At 42.3% G+C, this 18,838-nt stretch overlaps 1 protein-coding gene across 3 annotated transcripts in view; it reads left to right on the top strand.

Annotated features, from left to right (window-relative positions):
- Positions 1-18,467, top strand: part of dpysl2b (dihydropyrimidinase like 2b) — a 40,453-nt gene extending 21,986 nt beyond the window's left edge. For 2 of the 3 annotated variants that reach the window (XM_053686602.1, XM_017489471.3), the window contains 13 exons: positions 1,526-1,614; positions 3,121-3,305; positions 3,681-3,845; positions 4,042-4,103; positions 4,485-4,565; positions 5,590-5,658; positions 6,285-6,405; positions 6,629-6,785; positions 8,084-8,225; positions 8,361-8,531; positions 12,181-12,360; positions 12,814-12,979; positions 14,550-18,467. In XM_053686602.1, the coding sequence (XP_053542577.1) occupies positions 1,526-1,614; positions 3,121-3,305; positions 3,681-3,845; positions 4,042-4,103; positions 4,485-4,565; positions 5,590-5,658; positions 6,285-6,405; positions 6,629-6,785; positions 8,084-8,225; positions 8,361-8,531; positions 12,181-12,360; positions 12,814-12,979; positions 14,550-14,641 (1,680 nt within the window). In that variant the 3' untranslated portion in view covers positions 14,642-18,467. The remainder of the gene's footprint in view (positions 1-1,525; positions 1,615-3,120; positions 3,306-3,680; positions 3,846-4,041; positions 4,104-4,484; positions 4,566-5,589; positions 5,659-6,284; positions 6,406-6,628; positions 6,786-8,083; positions 8,226-8,360; positions 8,532-12,180; positions 12,361-12,813; positions 12,980-14,549) is intronic. The other variant, XM_053686603.1, reaches the window with a different exon arrangement.
- The last annotated feature ends 371 nt before the right edge of the window (positions 18,468-18,838 follow it).

The following is an 18,838-nucleotide window of genomic DNA, read 5'->3' on the forward strand; positions in this document are numbered from 1 at the left end:
TATTTTTTCGTAACATTACTCGGGAAACTGGAGAGCCGCAACACAACACCTCGCCAAACACGCGACCCGAAGCATTAGCACAGAGTGTGCATTCGGCTCTGTTAGCAATTCGGCCTCGCTAATCGATGACACGCCGGTCGGTGCTAACATTAGCCGATGGTTTTGCTCGTCGGGTCCTGTGAACGCTAGCACGGTTCACAGGGTAAGAAAACATCCTTAATTCATTAAGGAAATCCATTTCGGAAAGGATTTCTAAAAGTATTAGACCGTAAGGCACGCTTTTAAAAGGTTCTGTGACTTTGGGCAGATTTGTATTATATTTTTACTTTTATATAACATGGCTTTTGGCAGACACCCTTATCCAGAGTGACTTACATTTATCCATCTAAGCAGTTGAGGGTTAAGGGCCTCACTCAAGGGCCCAACAGAGGCCGTTTGGTAGTGCTGGGATTTGATCTCATGACCTTTTGATCAGTAGGCCAAGATCTTAACCATTGAGCTACCACTGCCCTAGGACGCAATCTTCATGCCACCTCCAAAATCTCAATCGTGCATCATCATGTCAGTCTGTGGATACGGATGCTGATTGGTCGAGCAGGGCAGTGTACGGATTAGCGCTAGCATCGGGGTGAGACCCGAACGTTCGAGCATGTAGGTGGCGGTCAGTGTGAACGTCTGTGCGTGACTCTTCGGTTTCCTGATTCGCAGATGTACACGTCAACTCGTAGTGCGTTTATAGCGTATGGTAGGTTGCTAGTTTGGTGTAAAGAACTGCTAGCATAGACTAACACGACGCTAACTGTCCTAGAGCGGTGCAGGTGAACGCGAGCGTTATCGAATCGTGACGTCCCGACTCCAGAACCTTACAGCACTGTGGTATTACGCAACGCATTCAACCAAACACTTCATATATTGTTTTTTATTATTATTATTATTATTATTGAAGAGTCTAGGGATGTGCATCATAGACTCCAGAGAGACTTAACATCTGGAAAATATTGTATTATGAAAGAAATGACGTGTTTTTGTTTATTTATAGCGGTAGTTACGAGGCCAGCGTTTTATCTTCTTTCTTGCTCCATCCTCAATCCTCAATTTGACTCGTGCACCCGAGACTAAATCTGCCGAGTCATGTGAGCACGTCTTGCGCATCCGGATGTCGCAGTGATGACTTTGCGTCAGTTGTGGAGCATGGTGTCAGGGTGAGCTGGTAGGAAAGACACTGGTGTGTTTTATACAGTGCGGTTGGTGTTACAGCGGGGCCGAAAGTAAGAGTCAGCCTCGTAAACGTCTTTAAAAGGTTCCTGTAAAATTAGTTCTAGGAACCACTGTGTAATATTTCAGCTTTCCTTTCCGGCTTAAGCAAGTCCATGACCCGAGTCCAATCTTCCACTGTTGACATTCGTTCATGAATAATTCAGCGTTCGTATCAGGTTTCTTTTTACTTCTTCTTTTCTTTTTTCTTTTTTTTTGCTTCCCTCTAATGGCGCTGTATTAATATTTATATGAAACTTTCTATTTCTAGAGTGAGCGCTTGCTCATTAAAGGAGCCAAGATTGTGAACGATGACCAGTCCTTCTCCGCAGACATCTACATGGAGGATGGACTCATCAAGTAAGTGTGTGTGTGTGTGTGTGTGTGTGTGTGTGTGTGTGTGTGTGTGTGTGTGTGTGTGTGTGAGAGAGAGAGAGAGAGAGAGACTGCAGAGATTATAGAAACAAAAATTATACCAATTTTTTAAGTTAAAAAAAGACAATTCTACGATTCAACACTTCACTAAAATACACCTTTCCATTTCTTCATTTCCTTTCTTTCCTTTCTATTTCTTTCCCTTTCTTTCCTTTCCTTGCATTTCCATGTCTTTCTTTCCTTTTCTTTCCTTTCCCTTTCTTTCCCTTTCCTTCCTTTCCTTTCCATTTCTTCATTTCCTTTCCTTCCTTTCCTTTCTTCCCTTTCCTTTCCTTTCCTTTTTTTCCCCTTTCCTTCCTTTCCTTTCCTTTTTTCCCTTTCCTTTCTTTCCTTTCCTTTCCTTTCTTTCCTTTCAATTTCTTTCCCTTTCCTTCCTTTCCTTTCCTTCCTTTCCTTCCTTTCCTTTCCTTTCTTTCCATTTCCTTTCCTTCCTTTCCTTTCCTTTTTTTCCCTTTCCTTCCTTTCCTTTCCTTTTTTTCCCTTTCCTTCCTTTCCTTTCCCTTTTTTTCCCTTTCCTTTCCTTCCTTTCCTTTCTTTCCATTTCCTTTCCTTTCCTTTCCATTTCTTCATTTCCTTTCTTCCCTTCCCTTTCCTTCCTTTCCATTTCTTCCTTTCCATTTCTTCCTTTCCATTTCTTCCTTTCCTTTCTTCCCTTCCCTTTCCTTTCCTTTCCATTTCTTCATTTCCTTTCCTTCCTTTCCTTTCTTCCCTTTCCTTTCCTTTCCTTTTTTCCCTTTCCTTCCTTTCCTTTCCTTTTTTCCCTTTCCTTTCTTTCCTTTCCTTTCCTTTCTTTCCTTTCAATTTCTTTCCCTTTCCTTCCTTTCCTTTCCTTCCTTTCCTTCCTTTCCTTTCCTTTCTTTCCATTTCCTTTCCTTCCTTTCCTTTCCTTTTTTTCCCTTTCCTTCCTTTCCTTTCCCTTTTTTTCCCTTTCCTTTCCTTCCTTTCCTTTCTTTCCATTTCCTTTCCTTTCCTTTCCATTTCTTCATTTCCTTTCTTCCCTTCCCTTTCCTTCCTTTCCATTTCTTCCTTTCCATTTCTTCCTTTCCATTTCTTCCTTTCCATTTCTTCCTTTCCTTTCTTCCCTTCCCTTTCCTTTCCTTTCCTTTTCTTCATTTCCTTTCATTCCTTTCCTTTCCTTTTTTTCCTGTCCTTTCTTTCCTTTAAATTTCTTTCCCTTTCCTTTCTTCTCTTTCCTTCCCTTTCCTTTCATTTCCTTCCATTTTTTTCCATTTCTTTCCTTTAAATTTCTTTCCCTTTCCTTCCCTCTCCTTACTGTTCCTTCCCTTCATTACATTTCTTTCCTTTCCTTCCCTTCCCTTCCCTTTCCATGTCTTCCCTTCCCGTTCCTTCCCTCTCCTATCTTTTCCATTCCTTTCCATTATTTCCTTTCCTTCCTTCCTTCCTTCTTCCTCCCCTCTTCCTGCTGTATAGGCAGATTGGGGAGAACCTGATTGTCCCAGGTGGGGTGAAGACGATCGATGCTCACGGCCGCATGGTGATGCCGGGTGGTATCGATGTCCACACTCGCTTCCAGATGCCTGACCGAGGCATGACGGCAGCCGACGACTTTTATCAGGGCACCCGCGCGGCAGTGTCAGGAGGAACCACCATGATCAGTGAGTCTCAGCGGGACTACCGGCGTGAAATAATCTCTCAATCAGTCCGATAATCCTCGCAATCAGACCCCATGTGGTCTCGCACGGCGGAGAAAAAGGCCAGGGTTACTACACACTGATGGAACACGTGGAGCAACTCAACACACTTTACCGTAAATAAGTCAAGAAAGCCGTGAGCAGATAAAAAGTCCGAATTTACTGCGGTCGACGAGATGATACTTCACCTATGAACACACACTTCTGGAATCTCTCACTGATGACAGATGTTCATGTTTATGTCTATCCGTTTCTCTCCACATTTTGGAATACCCTCCTGCGTGTCCGTCTGTACTAAAAGCCTCTGCTTTGTGTCCGTGTGTGTTTTTGCGTGACTAGTTGACCACGTGGTTCCCGAGCCCGGTACCGGTCTGATAGCGGCGTTTAATCAGTGGCGTCAGTGGGCTGACAGCAAGTCGTGCTGCGATTACTCGCTCCACGTCGACATCACCGAGTGGCACAAAGGCATCCAGGAGGAAATGGAGACGCTCGTCAAGGACCATGGTACGACACACGCCCGTTTTAAAACCCAAAAAATCGAACACGGTGTTTCCAATACGCTTTCCAACTATCAGGAAGTCGTTCAAGATGTGTTTGAGCAGGATTGATCGGATATATCCAAACCAAATAGATATACATGAATGAGTTTGTAATAAATTGGACCTCTATGTATTCAGTCCTCGGTGTGTTTGTTGTACAGGTATTAACTCTTTCCTGGTCTACCTGGCTTACAAGGACATCTTCCAGCTGACCGACTCTCAGGTATGTCTCTCAGGAAGTTCTCTCATCTCACCAGCTCTCTTCCACTCGGTGTACGTCACACGGCCGATATTAAAACCAGACCCGTTCGACATTATTTACATCATGTACGCTGCGAGACACAGTGTTTCCTTTAGACGTGAAGCTTTCCAGAAGCACCGAGCGATCTCCATAAGAGTAAGGACGAAAAAATGCGGGAAATGATCTTCAGAGACGCCATTCTGACTCACTCGTAAACAAAAGGGACTCTGGTGGTCTTAGACTGCGTTTTCCATCTGCGTGAAGGTCTGGAGAAAAATCCAGAAACGTAGAAGGTCTGTTAAGGCCAACATAAGTGAAAAAGTGTGTGTGTGTGTGTGTGTGTGTGTGTTTGGTCTTCTGCAGATCTACGAGGTGTTCAGCGTGATCCGGGACCTCGGCGCCATCGCACAGGTCCACGCTGAGAACGGAGACATCATCGCCGAGGTGAGAATCTCAGATACTAAAGACATGGTGGATTGACATACACAAACCATGTGGAATAAAACGCCGGGGACTTTTAAGTCCGAAGACGTTCTGTAATGTTCAGACTTTATACTGGCACAGCGAGCAAAGCATAACTCCGTCGTGACATCAGAGTTATTAACGCACACGCGCTCGGCTCTGGACAGTTTCGCTTGTCAGAGCCGTCTCTCCGAAAATAAGGACGCGGTCCTCGTTGTTGTAAGATATATGTGCGGTTGAAGACATGGTGATTATTAATGTAATCATTTCTTTCCATTTGTTTTGAGTGTGGTCGTTCGATGCAGTTTTTTTCTCATTCATCTTTTCATTTCAAGCGCTGCTTTTTTTTATTATTTTTTTTTTTTACTTTCCGTCTGGACCAGATCGGCGTTTCTGCACGTCCTCGTCCGGGCCTTATAACGTCTTAGCCCAAATCGTATACTGGAGAACAGCTGAGAATTTCGACTCGTGTTCTGATTGACGTCTGAGTAACTTCGCAGGTCGATGTAACATGTTATGTGGAGGGAAAAACAAACAAACATTAAAATAGGTCAAAAAATGTAAATGCATAAATAAATACATAAGGAAATAACATCGAATTTTAAAGAAATAATCACATTAAAAAGTTAGTCCGTGTAAACAGCTCAATAATTTTGCTGCAGGTCGTCATCACTTGCATTAAAAGAAACATAAATAAATAAATAAATAAATAAATAAATAAATAAAATTTTTTGCCATTTAATTTTTTTAAGAGGCTAGAAGCTGTGTCAGTTTCGTAATAGTAGGACATGCAAATATTTCACTAATGAAACATAAATTAATTAATTAATTAATTAATTAATTAAATGTGTGGTTTTTTTTTTTTTTTTTGCATTTAATTTTTTTTTAAGAGATACAAATCCCCTCCTTATAGGGTGTAAGACATACCCATGTGACCATCCACTGCATTTTTCTTTATATCTGTATATGTTTCTCCATAGTTATTATTTCTGGTTAATGATTCTAGGAGCAGCGTCGAATCCTGGAGTTGGGAATCACCGGACCGGAGGGACACGTTCTGAGCCGTCCAGAGGAGGTACATCACACCGATCTGTGTTCGCGCTAGATCGGATTATTATACCTAATAAACTGGCAACTCAGTGCATGGAGGTTGTTGAGGAGAATTTGAGCTGCCTGTGGTTAAAGTGGGATGTCACGTCACATAACGGTGAAGGTCTCAAACGTACACACGCCTGTTTAATGATTTGATGGTCAGAATGGGATTTGTATTGGTTTTAATGGAAACTGTAATGGTCCCTGTTGGTCTCTTCTGGTAATTTTTTGCCTTCTATTGGTGGCATGTTCGGTCTAGCGGATACCATTCAGGACTGTTAATGATAATGGTTTTAATGATTAGCTGACGTGTGTAATGGTATTTGTAGTGGAAACCATTAGAATTGGTGTGATGTGTACTGGAGGGTTGAAAAGAAACGTGTCGGGAAGAGACGTGTCGTTTCCCCCAGCAGACCGAAGTGTCTGAAGACTTCAATGAAGGAATGAAGAGGAAGGAATTTACAGATAGTTAGCTAGCGTGGACGTAGAGTGTTCTAACTCCGTTTAGGGTAAAGAGTTTTGCACGCTATACTAGGCGACTTCCTGTAGAATCTGGGATGTAACACCGCTAACGCTGCTAAAATCCCTCCACTCTGTCTTGGCGTTTAGGTGGAGGCCGAGGCGGTGAACCGCTCCATCACGGTGGCCAATCAGACCAATTGTCCTCTTTACATCACCAAGGTGATGAGCAAGAGCGCAGCTGATGTCATCGCCCAGGCCAGGAAGAAAGGTTTGGACCTCAATAACAGGGTTGGAATGACCTAACAGTAAAAAAAAAAAGATTTCAGACAATTTCAGATCATAACACACAACATCGCATGACTCACTTTCACTCTCGCCATTATTTGACGTTATATAGCCGAGACTCCAGAATTAGACAAGATAATTGCTGTATGATTACACGCTAGCGCTGGATCGATGTGATGTGATGTGATGTTGATTGGTCGTCGCAGGCACCGTGGTATACGGGGAGCCAATCACGGCCAGTCTTGGCACAGACGGCTCGCACTATTGGAGCAAAAACTGGGCCAAAGCTGCAGCATATGTGACCTCGCCACCCCTGAGTCCGGATCCCACTACGCCCGACTATCTCAACTCCCTGCTGTCATGGTGAGACTCGTACTCTGTCTCGACATGTATTTCTGGTACATTTTTTTTTTTTTTTTAGTCCTAATTATAAAATAAGCATTGGCCAGTCTGGAACCACTGAAGAGTGAGCTGCAGAAAAAAGGAAGAGAGTGAAGTCATGGGTGGCACTGGGTTTAGAACAGGAACCCACCCTGTTATGGGGCAGATCCAGTCATACTGTATAATCTCATAACTACACACTTTCCATATCCATTTCATTGAATAATACATGAACGTTTTAGTATATTATGGGACGAAAACTAGTCTTCTAGTCTAGATGTTTTTGAAGTACAGTTTGTAAATGTTTTTCTTTGTTGTAAGGAGTTTAACATTTATGGAAGGAGTCTCCAGGATCTTTTACACTTTACACTTTGGTACCATGATAATGAGTCTTTATTGATCACGTACAGCACAGTGAAATTCTGTTCTTCGTATACCCCAGCATGTCAGGAAGCTGGGGTCAAGAGCGCAGGGTCAGCCATGATACAGCGCCCCTGCAGCTGAGAGGGTTAAGGGCCTTGCTCAAGGGCCCAACAGTGTCAGCTTGGCAGTGCTGGGGCTTGAACCCCCGACCTTCCGATCACTTAGCCAGAGCCTTAACCAAGCGGCAAGCCACCACTGCCCCATGTACCATGTTACCTTGTACCCTGCTGCGTAGTTATTTTTTTGTCTTGTCTTATTAACCAATCTCAGAAAGGAGCTTAATTATGGTACAGGTCAATCTGCGGTGGACAAAACGACAAAATCAGTTGAGATCAACGGTTAATTCTCCAAGCTGTGAGATTTTCTGTTTCTATGGAAATGTCGTGTTCTCAGTATACAGTAAATTGCAACCAAGCGCCATTGCTGTAAATATTACGTTGATTTGGTTCCCGAGTGGTGAAAAAGAAAAAGCTAGCTAGTTAGAATGTCTGACAGTGCCAGAACCATCCCTAGCCGAGAGCCAAAGGAGCTAAATTGGCTGTGTTCTCTGGGTGGGCGGGGCATACTTCTCTCTAACTCTATCTTCAATCAATCAGAGCGACGCTAGACAATCGCAGCCGACTGTGAGCTCATATATGCGTAAGATGGTAGATCGCTCATGTGATGCAGCGTGAGCAACAGTTTGAAGAAATCTAGTTGTCTTGGAGGAAGCCTTCATGTTTGCTTTCACAATGGTTGGTAGGTGTTGTATGATTGGGGAGAGCTGGCTGGTTGGCTAGTCCAAATATGCAGGAAATGGGGGAAAAAATATAGAAGTCGGCATTATTTACCGACTTTTCATCTCTGCGTGTCTACAGTGGCGACCTCCAGGTGACAGGAAGTGCCCACTGCACCTTCAACACCGCGCAGAGAGCCGTTGGGAAAGACGACTTCACCCTCATCCCTGAGGGGACCAACGGCACAGAGGAGAGGATGTCCATCATCTGGGACAAATGTGTGGTGAGTAGGACATACTGGAGGTTTGAAATCAGAAGAAAAAAAAAAAAAGATTTCAAGCAAAATAATTTCTCTCAGTTTTATTTCATCGTTGTTTTTTTTTGGGTAACAATCTGATCACGCTCTTTTCCCTTTCAGGTGTCTGGGAAGATGGACGAGAACCAGTTTGTGGCCGTGACCAGCACAAACGCAGCTAAGATCTTCAACCTGTACCCCCGTAAGGGCCGCATCGCCGTGGGATCAGACGCCGACCTGGTGCTCTGGGACCCCGACATCACCAAGATCATCTCGGCCAAGAGCCACAACCTGGTGAGGTCAAGCTGCGATGTGCGATGAGGGCGGGGCCTGTCGTGATCAGTTTAAATGAATGCAAATAGGAAGTGGGAGTAAGACTCTTCGTTTTTCATGCTTTCCATATCCGTATTTATCCGTTTGATTAGAACATATGAGAAAATGCGTTCCTAATTGAGACGGAGGATAAGCATAAGCATAATTTCTGGGGGGGTTTTTTCTGCCAGTCTAAATCAGTTGAACACCAGAGCACGACCTGTTAATTACAATAAACCTATATTCGTTTTCTTTCTAACATTATGTAATGACCGATTCTGGGTAGATCAGTTAGCTAATCGATTCATGAATTAATTCCTGTGCGACGTAGGGTGACCATACGTCCTCGTTTTCCCCCGGACCGGTCCTCTTTTTCAGACCTCAAAAAAGCGTCTCAATTTGAGAACATGCCCGGGATCCGGCTTTAGTTTCATTATGATGCGTTTATGGTCTCATCACGCGTGCGCATATCTGCATTGCTTTAACCCCACTCTGTAATTCCCGCCTTCTCGCACACCGATTGGTCGATTCTAAAAGCCTTGCAGCAACTATTGGCCAAATTCCTGCCTCTCCACCGTTAGCCTACTCTCAGCGAACGCGCAAAGACGAAGCGCAATCGGTTGCTTGACGATAGCAGCGAATGAGTCGAAACGATCAAAAGAACGTAATGTAAGACCTGGACATAGCGAAACTTTGAATCTAATCTTAATTCTATATATCTATGTGACGCTAATAGCGTGTCTTTTGTTTTCAGTGTATTAACGTCTGCATTCATAGATACACCGGTTTGAACGCCCTCTCGTATGTTCTGGAAATTTCGATCCTGGTTATAGAATATAAAAACTAAAAGATTTGGGTTGTCTATCGAGGGTTTTTTTTTGGTAAGTTTTTATCTAGAACAGTAAAACAGGGTTTCCAAGAATAACCCTAGAACCCCTAACTATCTAAAGAACACACTTCTTCTTCTTCTTCTTCTTCTTTTTAAAATTTTTTTTTATTAAAGTGTGTGAAGAAAACTCGCGTCAGTGACACTACTGTCGACCAGTGTAGAGCAAATTTGGGTGACGTGATGCAAAAATAAATAAATAAATGAATGAATGAATGAATGAACAAATGAATAAATGAGTTAACGTATTTCCAAAGTGACCGTGCTTGCTTCCATGGAAAATGAGGCGTGATGGGTGTATTTAATAATGCCATCAGCATACAGAGTCGTTTTTTCTCTTTTTTTGCAGACTGTTGGAGTTTTTATGGAGTTTTTTTTTTTTTAGTGTCGACTGTAAGTGATTGGTCGTGTTGTTCACCAGAGTCTGGGTGTGGAGCTCTGACTCATGGTTCAACGCTGATGTCATGCTAAAATGCTGCCCAAGTGTTGGATCATAACTGAACCGACTGTTGGAAGCCATAACAGGATGCGTGTGTGTGTGTGTGTGTGTGTGTGTGTGTGTGTGTATATTGGTCTACATGCATCCTGTATACTCTTGAACTATATACCACAGCGCTAGCCAGAAGGCGTTGATTAGTTTTCTACAACAGCAGCCCGGACAGTACCGCGTGCTACAAATCACACGCTTACATTAACGCAGCTCGTTTCACAATATCATCGTTTCTATAGTAACAGCAGCTCGTGTACCGGGACTCGTACGGTTGACGCGCCACGTAATCTTTGACTAATAACACCGGGGTTTAAAACAACGTTGGAAGGAGTCTCCAGTGTCGCAGCTTTGAAATGTATGATTTTTTATTTTTTTTGGTAACATTTCCACACAAACACCCCCCCCCCCCTCTTATTAATTGAAGAGAGAGAGAAAAAAAGAGAGGCCGGTGAAGAAACGTCGTCGTACAGCTGCCGTAACGTAAGCGATAGCACTGAACGTAACTGTAAATGGATAAAAAGTACGACGTGCCGTTATTCAGTGAAGGAATTTTTTTTTCATTGTTGGCAATTTGCCGTTGTGTAAGAGGAATAAAACACCGTACGGTTATTAGCAGATGATCAGAGACCTAACTTGTTCCTCGAACATTAAATGTAACTATAAATGGATAGAAATTAAACTATAGCTATGAATATATAAGAAAAATGCACACATACGGTATGATTTTTGGTTTTTTTTTATCGCTGTATATTCTGTTCAGTCAGGAAGGATGCCATTCCATGAGGTACAGGAAAATTGGCCACAGTGTGTGTGTGTGTGTGTGTGTGTGTGTAAGCAAGCCCAGACTGACCTCATGCTGTTTTTACCTCAATTGGGACTTCGCGTGCCATCATTAGCTGTGTGGCAGTAATATTTATCGCGCTGGTCACGCTGACCTCAGCAACACACACCCTGCTGACTTTCTCTTCTTTTCACAAAATATCAAGGAAATGCTTTAGTTTAACGTGAACAAGATGTTGATGCTACACCCCCCCCTTCCCGCATCATATCAGTGGAAATTGTAGACTTTATTTATTTATTAATGGAGTTTTTCCTCACACTTTCTTCGTCACACAATAATAAGGTGAAAAACGCAGATTTACCAAGGTGGAGCCGATGAAAACGGGCCGTCGACGACTGACGAGCGTTTGTGGTACAGTAGAAGGAAAAAAAAACAACTCGGGTTGGAGTCCTGGACTGCTTTAGTTCTAGAAAACCAGAACCGCTTGTTGAAAATGTAAGACAGGAGCGAAAGAGCGAAGGCGAACAGGGACATAACGGTGAGGAGGTGTCATGGGGAAAAATAAAGTTAGATACAAATAAAGTTAGATGGGTGATACTGTATGATCGATATATTGTGCAAAACTGTATCGCAATACACAGTATCGTGTGCATGGTTAGTCTGTCTCACACAACCAGATCCGCTCTTCATCACAGTCGCAAGTATTAACGTGTGGAGGAGAAACTTTACGTTTTAATGTCGACCGTACGTAATATTTTTTCCCTTAAATCTGATCGATCGCACGTTCCATTTTCTTTTGTTTTGTGAGTGCGCTGTGTTCAGCTACAGTATGTTGTTCCATGCGCCCCCTGGTGGTTAAGGTGTGAAGCACAACAAACGAATTGAAATTCGAAGAAGGAGAAGGGGGACGGCCTGCAGGGTGCCACGTGAGTCATAGCACGTGACGGGGGGGGGCGGGGGGGGGTGACGTGCGTTCTCAAAGGCCACATGTGTATTCTGTATTCGGAATATGATGTACAAATGACAATTTTTTTTTTTTAATAAATATTTCATTTATAATATATAATAATACAATATAATAAAACAGTCACTTGTATTAAATCATATAGATTTAATCTTTTTAAATGATATCTGTATTATTATTATTATTATTATGTATTATCAGATCATATTTTAAAAAAAGAATATATATATATATATATATATATATATATATATATATATATATATATATATATATATATATATATATATTCTTTATATTGATATACTGTATATTTCTGGATATATCTATCTATATTAAGGAACATGGGTTCCTTAAGCTTAACAGTTCCCTGTGTAGTAGGGTTCTACAAAGAACCTTTAAGGTTTCCATCACGTGTACAGCAGAAGACATCGTTAGTGTTGTATTTAAATGTTTTTATACACGGAAATCTGGATTAAATGCACTTAAACAATGTCTGTGTGTGTGTAGGCGGTGGAGTACAACATCTTCGAGGGCATGGAGGTGCGTGGGGCTCCGCTGGTGGTCATTAGCCAGGGAAAGATTGTTCTAGAGGACGGAACCCTGCACACCACTGAGGGCTCAGGACGCTACGTGACCCGAAAACCATTCCCTGACTACGTCTACAAGAGGATAAAAGCCCGCAGCAGGGTAAGAAACCACATACGGCTCCATTGTTACCATAGTTACCATAATTACCATACTTTACCCTTACCAAGAGATTCATTCCCAAACACAGTGGGCCTGATTTATGTTAAATAATTTATGATTATTTAGCTGTGTGTAAACGTTCCTGCCGATCGGCCGATAAAACGTGTTCGCGTCGTAGTTGATTTCCGTTTAGCCACGCCCACAAACGCTCACAAGAGTGCTGTAAAATGTCAAAATTGATGAGTAAATGATGCAGGAGTGCGTCAGCTATCAAAGAGACGGCGTAACGTGTCATAACGAGCGCATTAATATAAACGTGATGTGATCAGTACCGTCTGAGCTCCTGTTATAGAAAAGTAATCATCACCTGCTGACCAATCCGATTAGTAGATTCATGAGTGCTGTGATGTAAATAAAGATCGCATTTGATATGTATACGTCTGTGTCCTGCAGCTTGCTGAGTTGAGGGGCGTTCCTCGTGGCCTGTACGACGGCCCGGTGTGTGAAGTTACCGTGACTCCCAAGGCTGTTACCCCTGCTTCTTCAGCCAAAACATCTCCAGCCAAACAGCAAGGTCAGCCTGTCAGGAACCTGCACCAGTCTGGCTTCAGCCTCTCTGGTGAGTGTAGAAACTAGAACTATGAGTGTAGTTAGCGAGCACTTAGCTGTAGCATCTCTTCCAGAGGTGTAAAAAGGTTACATTTAGAACCCAAAGTTTGTAGCGTTGAGGAACCCTTAGACGTTATACGCAGAACCTTACAATAGTGTTTCTCTATCAGAGAGGATACCAAGTAGAAACCATTCAGGAACCTAAGAACACTCACCTGTCCGAAACACACTCGGGGAACCTTACGAATTGAGAAACTCTGCATGCACAGTATTTCATCCTGCTGTACACCGTATACAGTATATTCCCATAGAAAAATCTAGAACCCTGTGGGGAGAACCCTTAAACGTTCTACGTAGAACGAACAGAGAGGCTTTCGAGTAGAACTCTTTTGCGAAAATGTTTTCCAAAAACGTTCTCCTTGCAGAAAACTAAAGACGGTTCTTCAAATCTAGAACCATCTGGGGAACCACTGAGAACCCTACAACAAAGGATTCCCGAACAGAGAGAGCTCAACTCTTCAAACTTTTTTCTAAAAAGTGTCCTTACTTACAGTACTACTACGCTAGTAGAAAAGTCTAGAATCTAGAAAAATCTAGAACCCTCGGGGGGGAACCTTTTTAAATTTCTACGTACATCCTTAAAACGGAATATTTCATCGGACTTGTGAGACTTTTAGGAAGCCAAGAAGCCCTTCACCTATTTAAAGAACTTTTGAAGAACCCTTTAGTTCCAGAACCCATTATTACCCTTAAAGCGATTATGTAGAACCCATAAAGGTTCCAAGAAAAACCATACGACAGAGCGTTTTCTTATCAGACGGGTTTCCAAGTGATGCCATTTTACACGCCATCAAATAAAACCTTCAAGAATGCTCTTTCTTTTTCTAAGAATATACGTGATAATAAGAATACACGGTAATAATAGACTATGATAGGAAGTCTTAAAGGTTCTGCGTAAACGATACAATAGATTCATTCTCTATCAAAGAAGATTACAAGTAATAGGCCTTTAGAAAGCTAAGCACCTTTACCTATCCTCAAGGAAGAGTGTAATTTCATCCCTTGCTCTTGTCTGTAGTTGTCAGGATGTCATATATAATAGAAAACCACTTAGAAATCTAGAACCGTCGCCCACTTAACCCTTAAGAAAAGAGTTTATTATTAAAATCAATGGATCTTGATAATAATGCAAGGATTTCTTGGTTGAAAGAGCCCTTAAAGAACCAGAAATGGCTCTTACTATTGACTTGACCCTAACACACGTTTCATGTTTGGGCTCTTCATTCTTCGCTTCGTCCCTCTGGGAATAACGAGAGGTTCCATTTAAAAAGGTTTCCTCCAAATAGAACTCTCGAGGAACCCTTGCATTATATTATATCATGAGAACGTAGGCCAGTGGAAGTTTACGCTCAGTAAGTGGATAAGAGTCACAGAGGTTGAGGCCTGAAACAATAACAGGATGCGCTGATGCGATGTCGTCAGTGATATGCTCTGAAACACAATAACAGTTCAAAGTTCATGAGGGGAACGCGGTCGTCGTCGCCTGACGTAGGTGTTTGCTCCTGTTTTCTTGTTCGCAGGTGCTCAGATTGACGATAACGTTCCACGTCGCAGCACTCAGCGCATCGTGGCACCCCCTGGTGGCAGGGCTAACATCACCAGCCTGGGTTAGAGCTCTCAGCTCCCTGCAGGAGATCAGGGGGTTGGGGGGTGTTTACAAGTGGAGGTGTTTCCGATACCAACGCTAGGTCCAGAGTCGAGACTCTCCACTCCTGAAACCCACTAACCCTCCTTTAATCTCATAGTCCCCTACTTTTACCCCGTTTCCCCTCCTTGCCCCAAATCCCTAAACCCTCTCCTTTAGGAGAAATTTAACGAAAAAAAAAAAAAAGAAGTATTTGCCTCATGTGAAGATAAAAGTAAAATAATTAACACTCCATATTTGAGCACCTTGATTGTATGATTTAGCATTTTTTATACTGTATTTTTTACCTATCGTGTGCCATTTTATAGATCTTTTTTTTTTTCTCCTTTATTTAACACCTTTTTTTAATTGGAGGGGTCCAGATAATAGGCTAAGCGGTTATTGTTTACCATTAAAACTTTATTTAACAAGGTGAGTGGCATATAGAGTCCTAGCTTTGAGCACGTTCCAGTGGCATAACGTTGTTTTTCCGTCATTGTAGGGTTTTAATATCATTTAGGATTGTTAATATTCGTTGCGTAATCGGCGACACGTTAAAACTAAAGGCCGTTCATTTTTGTCGCACGCGAGCGCTAACTCGTAAACGTCGGCTTTTAGGCCGGAAATTGATCCGACTTAAAGTGCACCTATTGTGGTTTTGAAACGCGCCTAATTTTGTTTTAAAGCTCTCATACGATAGACTTACGTGCATCCGAGGTCAAAAAAACTGCAGCGTTACCGTTTTTCCCCCCAGTGTCACAAACGACTCGTTAAATGATTCGTTCTAAAGGATTCGTTCTAAACTCCTCCTTTCAGAGAGCATACTCTGCTCTGATTGGTCAGACGTCCCCGTCTGTCGTGATTGGTCTACCGCTGTCAGCGAGCAGACGATGAAGATCAGAGGCGGGGTTTTTTTGTTACGTACCTACGTAGGTTTGTACAGGAAGTAAAGTCTGGAATCACTAACGAGTCGTTTCAGCCGTTCAGAATCGGTTCCTTCTTTCGGGAGTCGATAACTCCGTTTGTCGTGCGCTTTGATTTTTGAAACTTTGCAGACTTTTTACATTCGCAAACAGCTACGTATAGAACACGCTACATGAAAGGGAATATCTGAAAAAACCATCGTAGGTGCACTTTAAGTGTATTCGTTTGGCGTAAATGAAAAACATCAGGACACAATTCAAGCGGGAGTCCTCACGATTTGGCCACTCGATCTGAAGAAATCAAATCCATACGAGGAAGCAGCTTTAATGCTTCGAAGTTAGTTTTGTGATTGGTAGTTGAGGAATTGTGCACTGTTTAGTCGTTTTAAAAGGTGAGCTGTGTGGAAATCGGCACCCCGTGTGAGGACTTTTCTGGCTCGTTTTAATTCACCGAGATGCAGATGGGAAATTGCAGAGACGAACGTCCTTTTTTTTTGTTTTGTTTTTTTAAATAAAGTTTGCATTGTTGTGGTTGTTTTATATTCATGTAAAATGTGGGATCGTAACTTCTGCCATTCCTGTAAATCGGGATTTCGGAGCCAGATCCGTCATCTTGGCTTATTATTATTATTATTATAATTGTGCTTCTCTTCATTTTTTTTGTTGTGTTTTTTACTTATTTTAAATTCCTCCATTACATTCTGTGTTAATGAATGTGATAATATGGCTAACGTTTTTTTTTTGTTTTTTTTTTTACGTCCACGGAAATGCAAACGTAACAGCTTATGATTTTAGACTAACCTAACACTTATCTTTATGCCTGTGCCTAAAGTAACAGAAGCGTACTGATCGTTTTAAGGCTTTTATTATTATTATTTTATTTGATTTTTGGAAATTTTTTTTTTTTTTTATTCGATTAAACTTGCTGATGAAAAAAAAAAAAGAAAAAAAGAAAAAAAAAAAGAAGGCTATAGACGTAGAATAGCCGAAGTAAACCGATGCAAAGGTGCCAGATTTTTCTTCTCAACCCCTTTTCCGCAAGGGTCTTGTTCGAGATTCTGTGTCGCAGTGCCATTACAGGGGTGTAAATGTCAATGTTAGTGATGTAGTGCAATGGATGATCATTTACAATAAGGGACTTTCACCACACTGAAATACACATCGACTGACCGCGTTTTCAACATTAAAAAAAAAAAAAAAAGAAAAAAAAGAAGGGTTGAGCCATTTTTTTAGCATGGAATCCGTCCGTACGGACCATAACATAGTTGTAGTGTTGTGAAAAAGTGTCACGCTGGATCTTTGTGTAACTCTCTCACGGGATCCTCAGGATCGCCCGTGTTTTTAAAATTTTTGTATTTTTTTTTTTTTTTTTTGCCTTTTTTTTTTTTTTTACCCGTCTTTTCTGTTTTTTTTCCCTCAAAACATCTGCTCTGTTTTTCTCTCATCTGCAGAAATCTTGGCTCCTCTGTCGCTCACCTTTTCCTCCCCATGACTACATAAACACACACACACACACGCATAGAGATTTGTCTGCTTTATTACGCCGCCTTCCCACGAGTGCGAGTCGTAAGCTCTTGGCTTCCAGTTCCTCAAGCTGTTTTAACTCTATAAGGAATTTGGAATAAGATTGCGAGAGACGTAGCGCTGACGGTCCCGAGCGAAGGGGGTAAGCGAGGGGATTTCCGAATGGAAGTTAGAGAAGGATCGGAGGAGCGTATTAGCAGCGTTCTTTACCTCTCACGGAATTCGGTGCCGAACGTGGGGGGGAGGAGGGGGGAAGCGTACGGTCCAAACGACATTTCTTCAGCATGAGGCCCCTCTTTTCTTTGTTGATGAAAGGGCTTCGGAGGCTTTACTGGGATCTCGCCAACATTTTATTTTTATTTTGAATCTCAGTTCCTTTATCATCCCTCATATTTCATTTACCGAACCATGTCTGTTTTCCTCTGTGACTTCCCTCCTTCCTGCATTCATGTGTTTTCCGGCGTTACTATGACTACGGCTCAGTGTTTGTCATGGCAACACACTCTGATACGTCGGAAGTTGCCCGTAGCAACCCTTCCAGACACGGTGCTATAAAAACAACATTGACTCATTTGGACCGCTGTCTTTTCTTTCTTTTTCTCTCTCTTTTTTTTTTTTTTTTTTTTGGAAAGTTGTTCCACGACTGTAAGATAAAACACATGTTTTGTTTCTGTCTCGACTGGGAACGGTTCAACATGTCGTCACGCGTCGCGCTTTCTCATCTTCGGTGACATGATGTTCTCCTCTTGTCTGGGGGTTGCATGTTCTCGAAGGTTCTGTGTGTGGTGCAGAACTGGATAGAGCTACACAACACCATGCCTTCCCCCCACCTCCCCAACCCCCCCCCCCAAAAAAAAAGAGTTAACCCACAGAGCCACTGGTGTATGCATGCATGTGCATTAAGCTGATATTAAAAAAGACATGCCTTAAGCTTCAGGCTTTGCCTCCTCACATCATCATCATCATCATCTAGTATAGCTTTCAACATTCATAACACACACACACACACACACACACACACACACACACACACACACTTATACTTAACGTACCTCATTCTGTAAACCTGTATGTTTTATATGCCTCTAGTATGTGATGTAAGTGAAACGCTGTTTGCTGACTGGGGCTGAGGGACATTTCAGCCTGAGTTTGTTATGCTGTTAGAATCCGCCCTCTTTCTTCACTTGCCCTTCCCCTCCCCCACCCCCGAACCCCACCGTTGGCTGGTCGATCGTGTCTGTGGGGTTCGAGGATGTTCGCTCGCGCTGAAAAGTGTGTAATGGATGGTGATGTAAAGTTAAAAAAACAAAACAAAACAAAACAATGGTGGTTTGACAAAAATAAAAAATGTTTAAAAAAAAAAAAAACAACAGCTTGTAGTTTTCTGATTCTTCGTGGTGATGTATTGTTCAGTTTGCACTGTGGGAGTCGAGTCCGTGCAGCCAACCTTTCAGGCAGTGGTAGCTCGGATATTTATCGGAAGGTCATGAGTTTTCAAATCCCAACACCATCGAGCTGCCATTACTGGGTTCTTAACCCTTAACTGCCCGGCTGTATCCGGTCTCGGTTGTGAGGTGCTTTGGAGATGAGCCGAACAAGGAAATGTAAAGTGAGAAGTCTTCGTAAGCAAAAAAAAAAGAAAGAGAGAGAGAGAAAACAAGCACCTCCTCAAATTTTTTTGCAGAGAATTTTTTTTTTTAAAAGATTACAGTCCCGCCCACTCGGTTTCTATTGGCTC

The sequence above is a fragment of the Ictalurus punctatus genome, chromosome 16 (genome assembly GCF_001660625.3).
Source record: "Ictalurus punctatus breed USDA103 chromosome 16, Coco_2.0, whole genome shotgun sequence".
Lineage (NCBI taxonomy): Eukaryota > Metazoa > Chordata > Actinopteri > Siluriformes > Ictaluridae > Ictalurus > Ictalurus punctatus.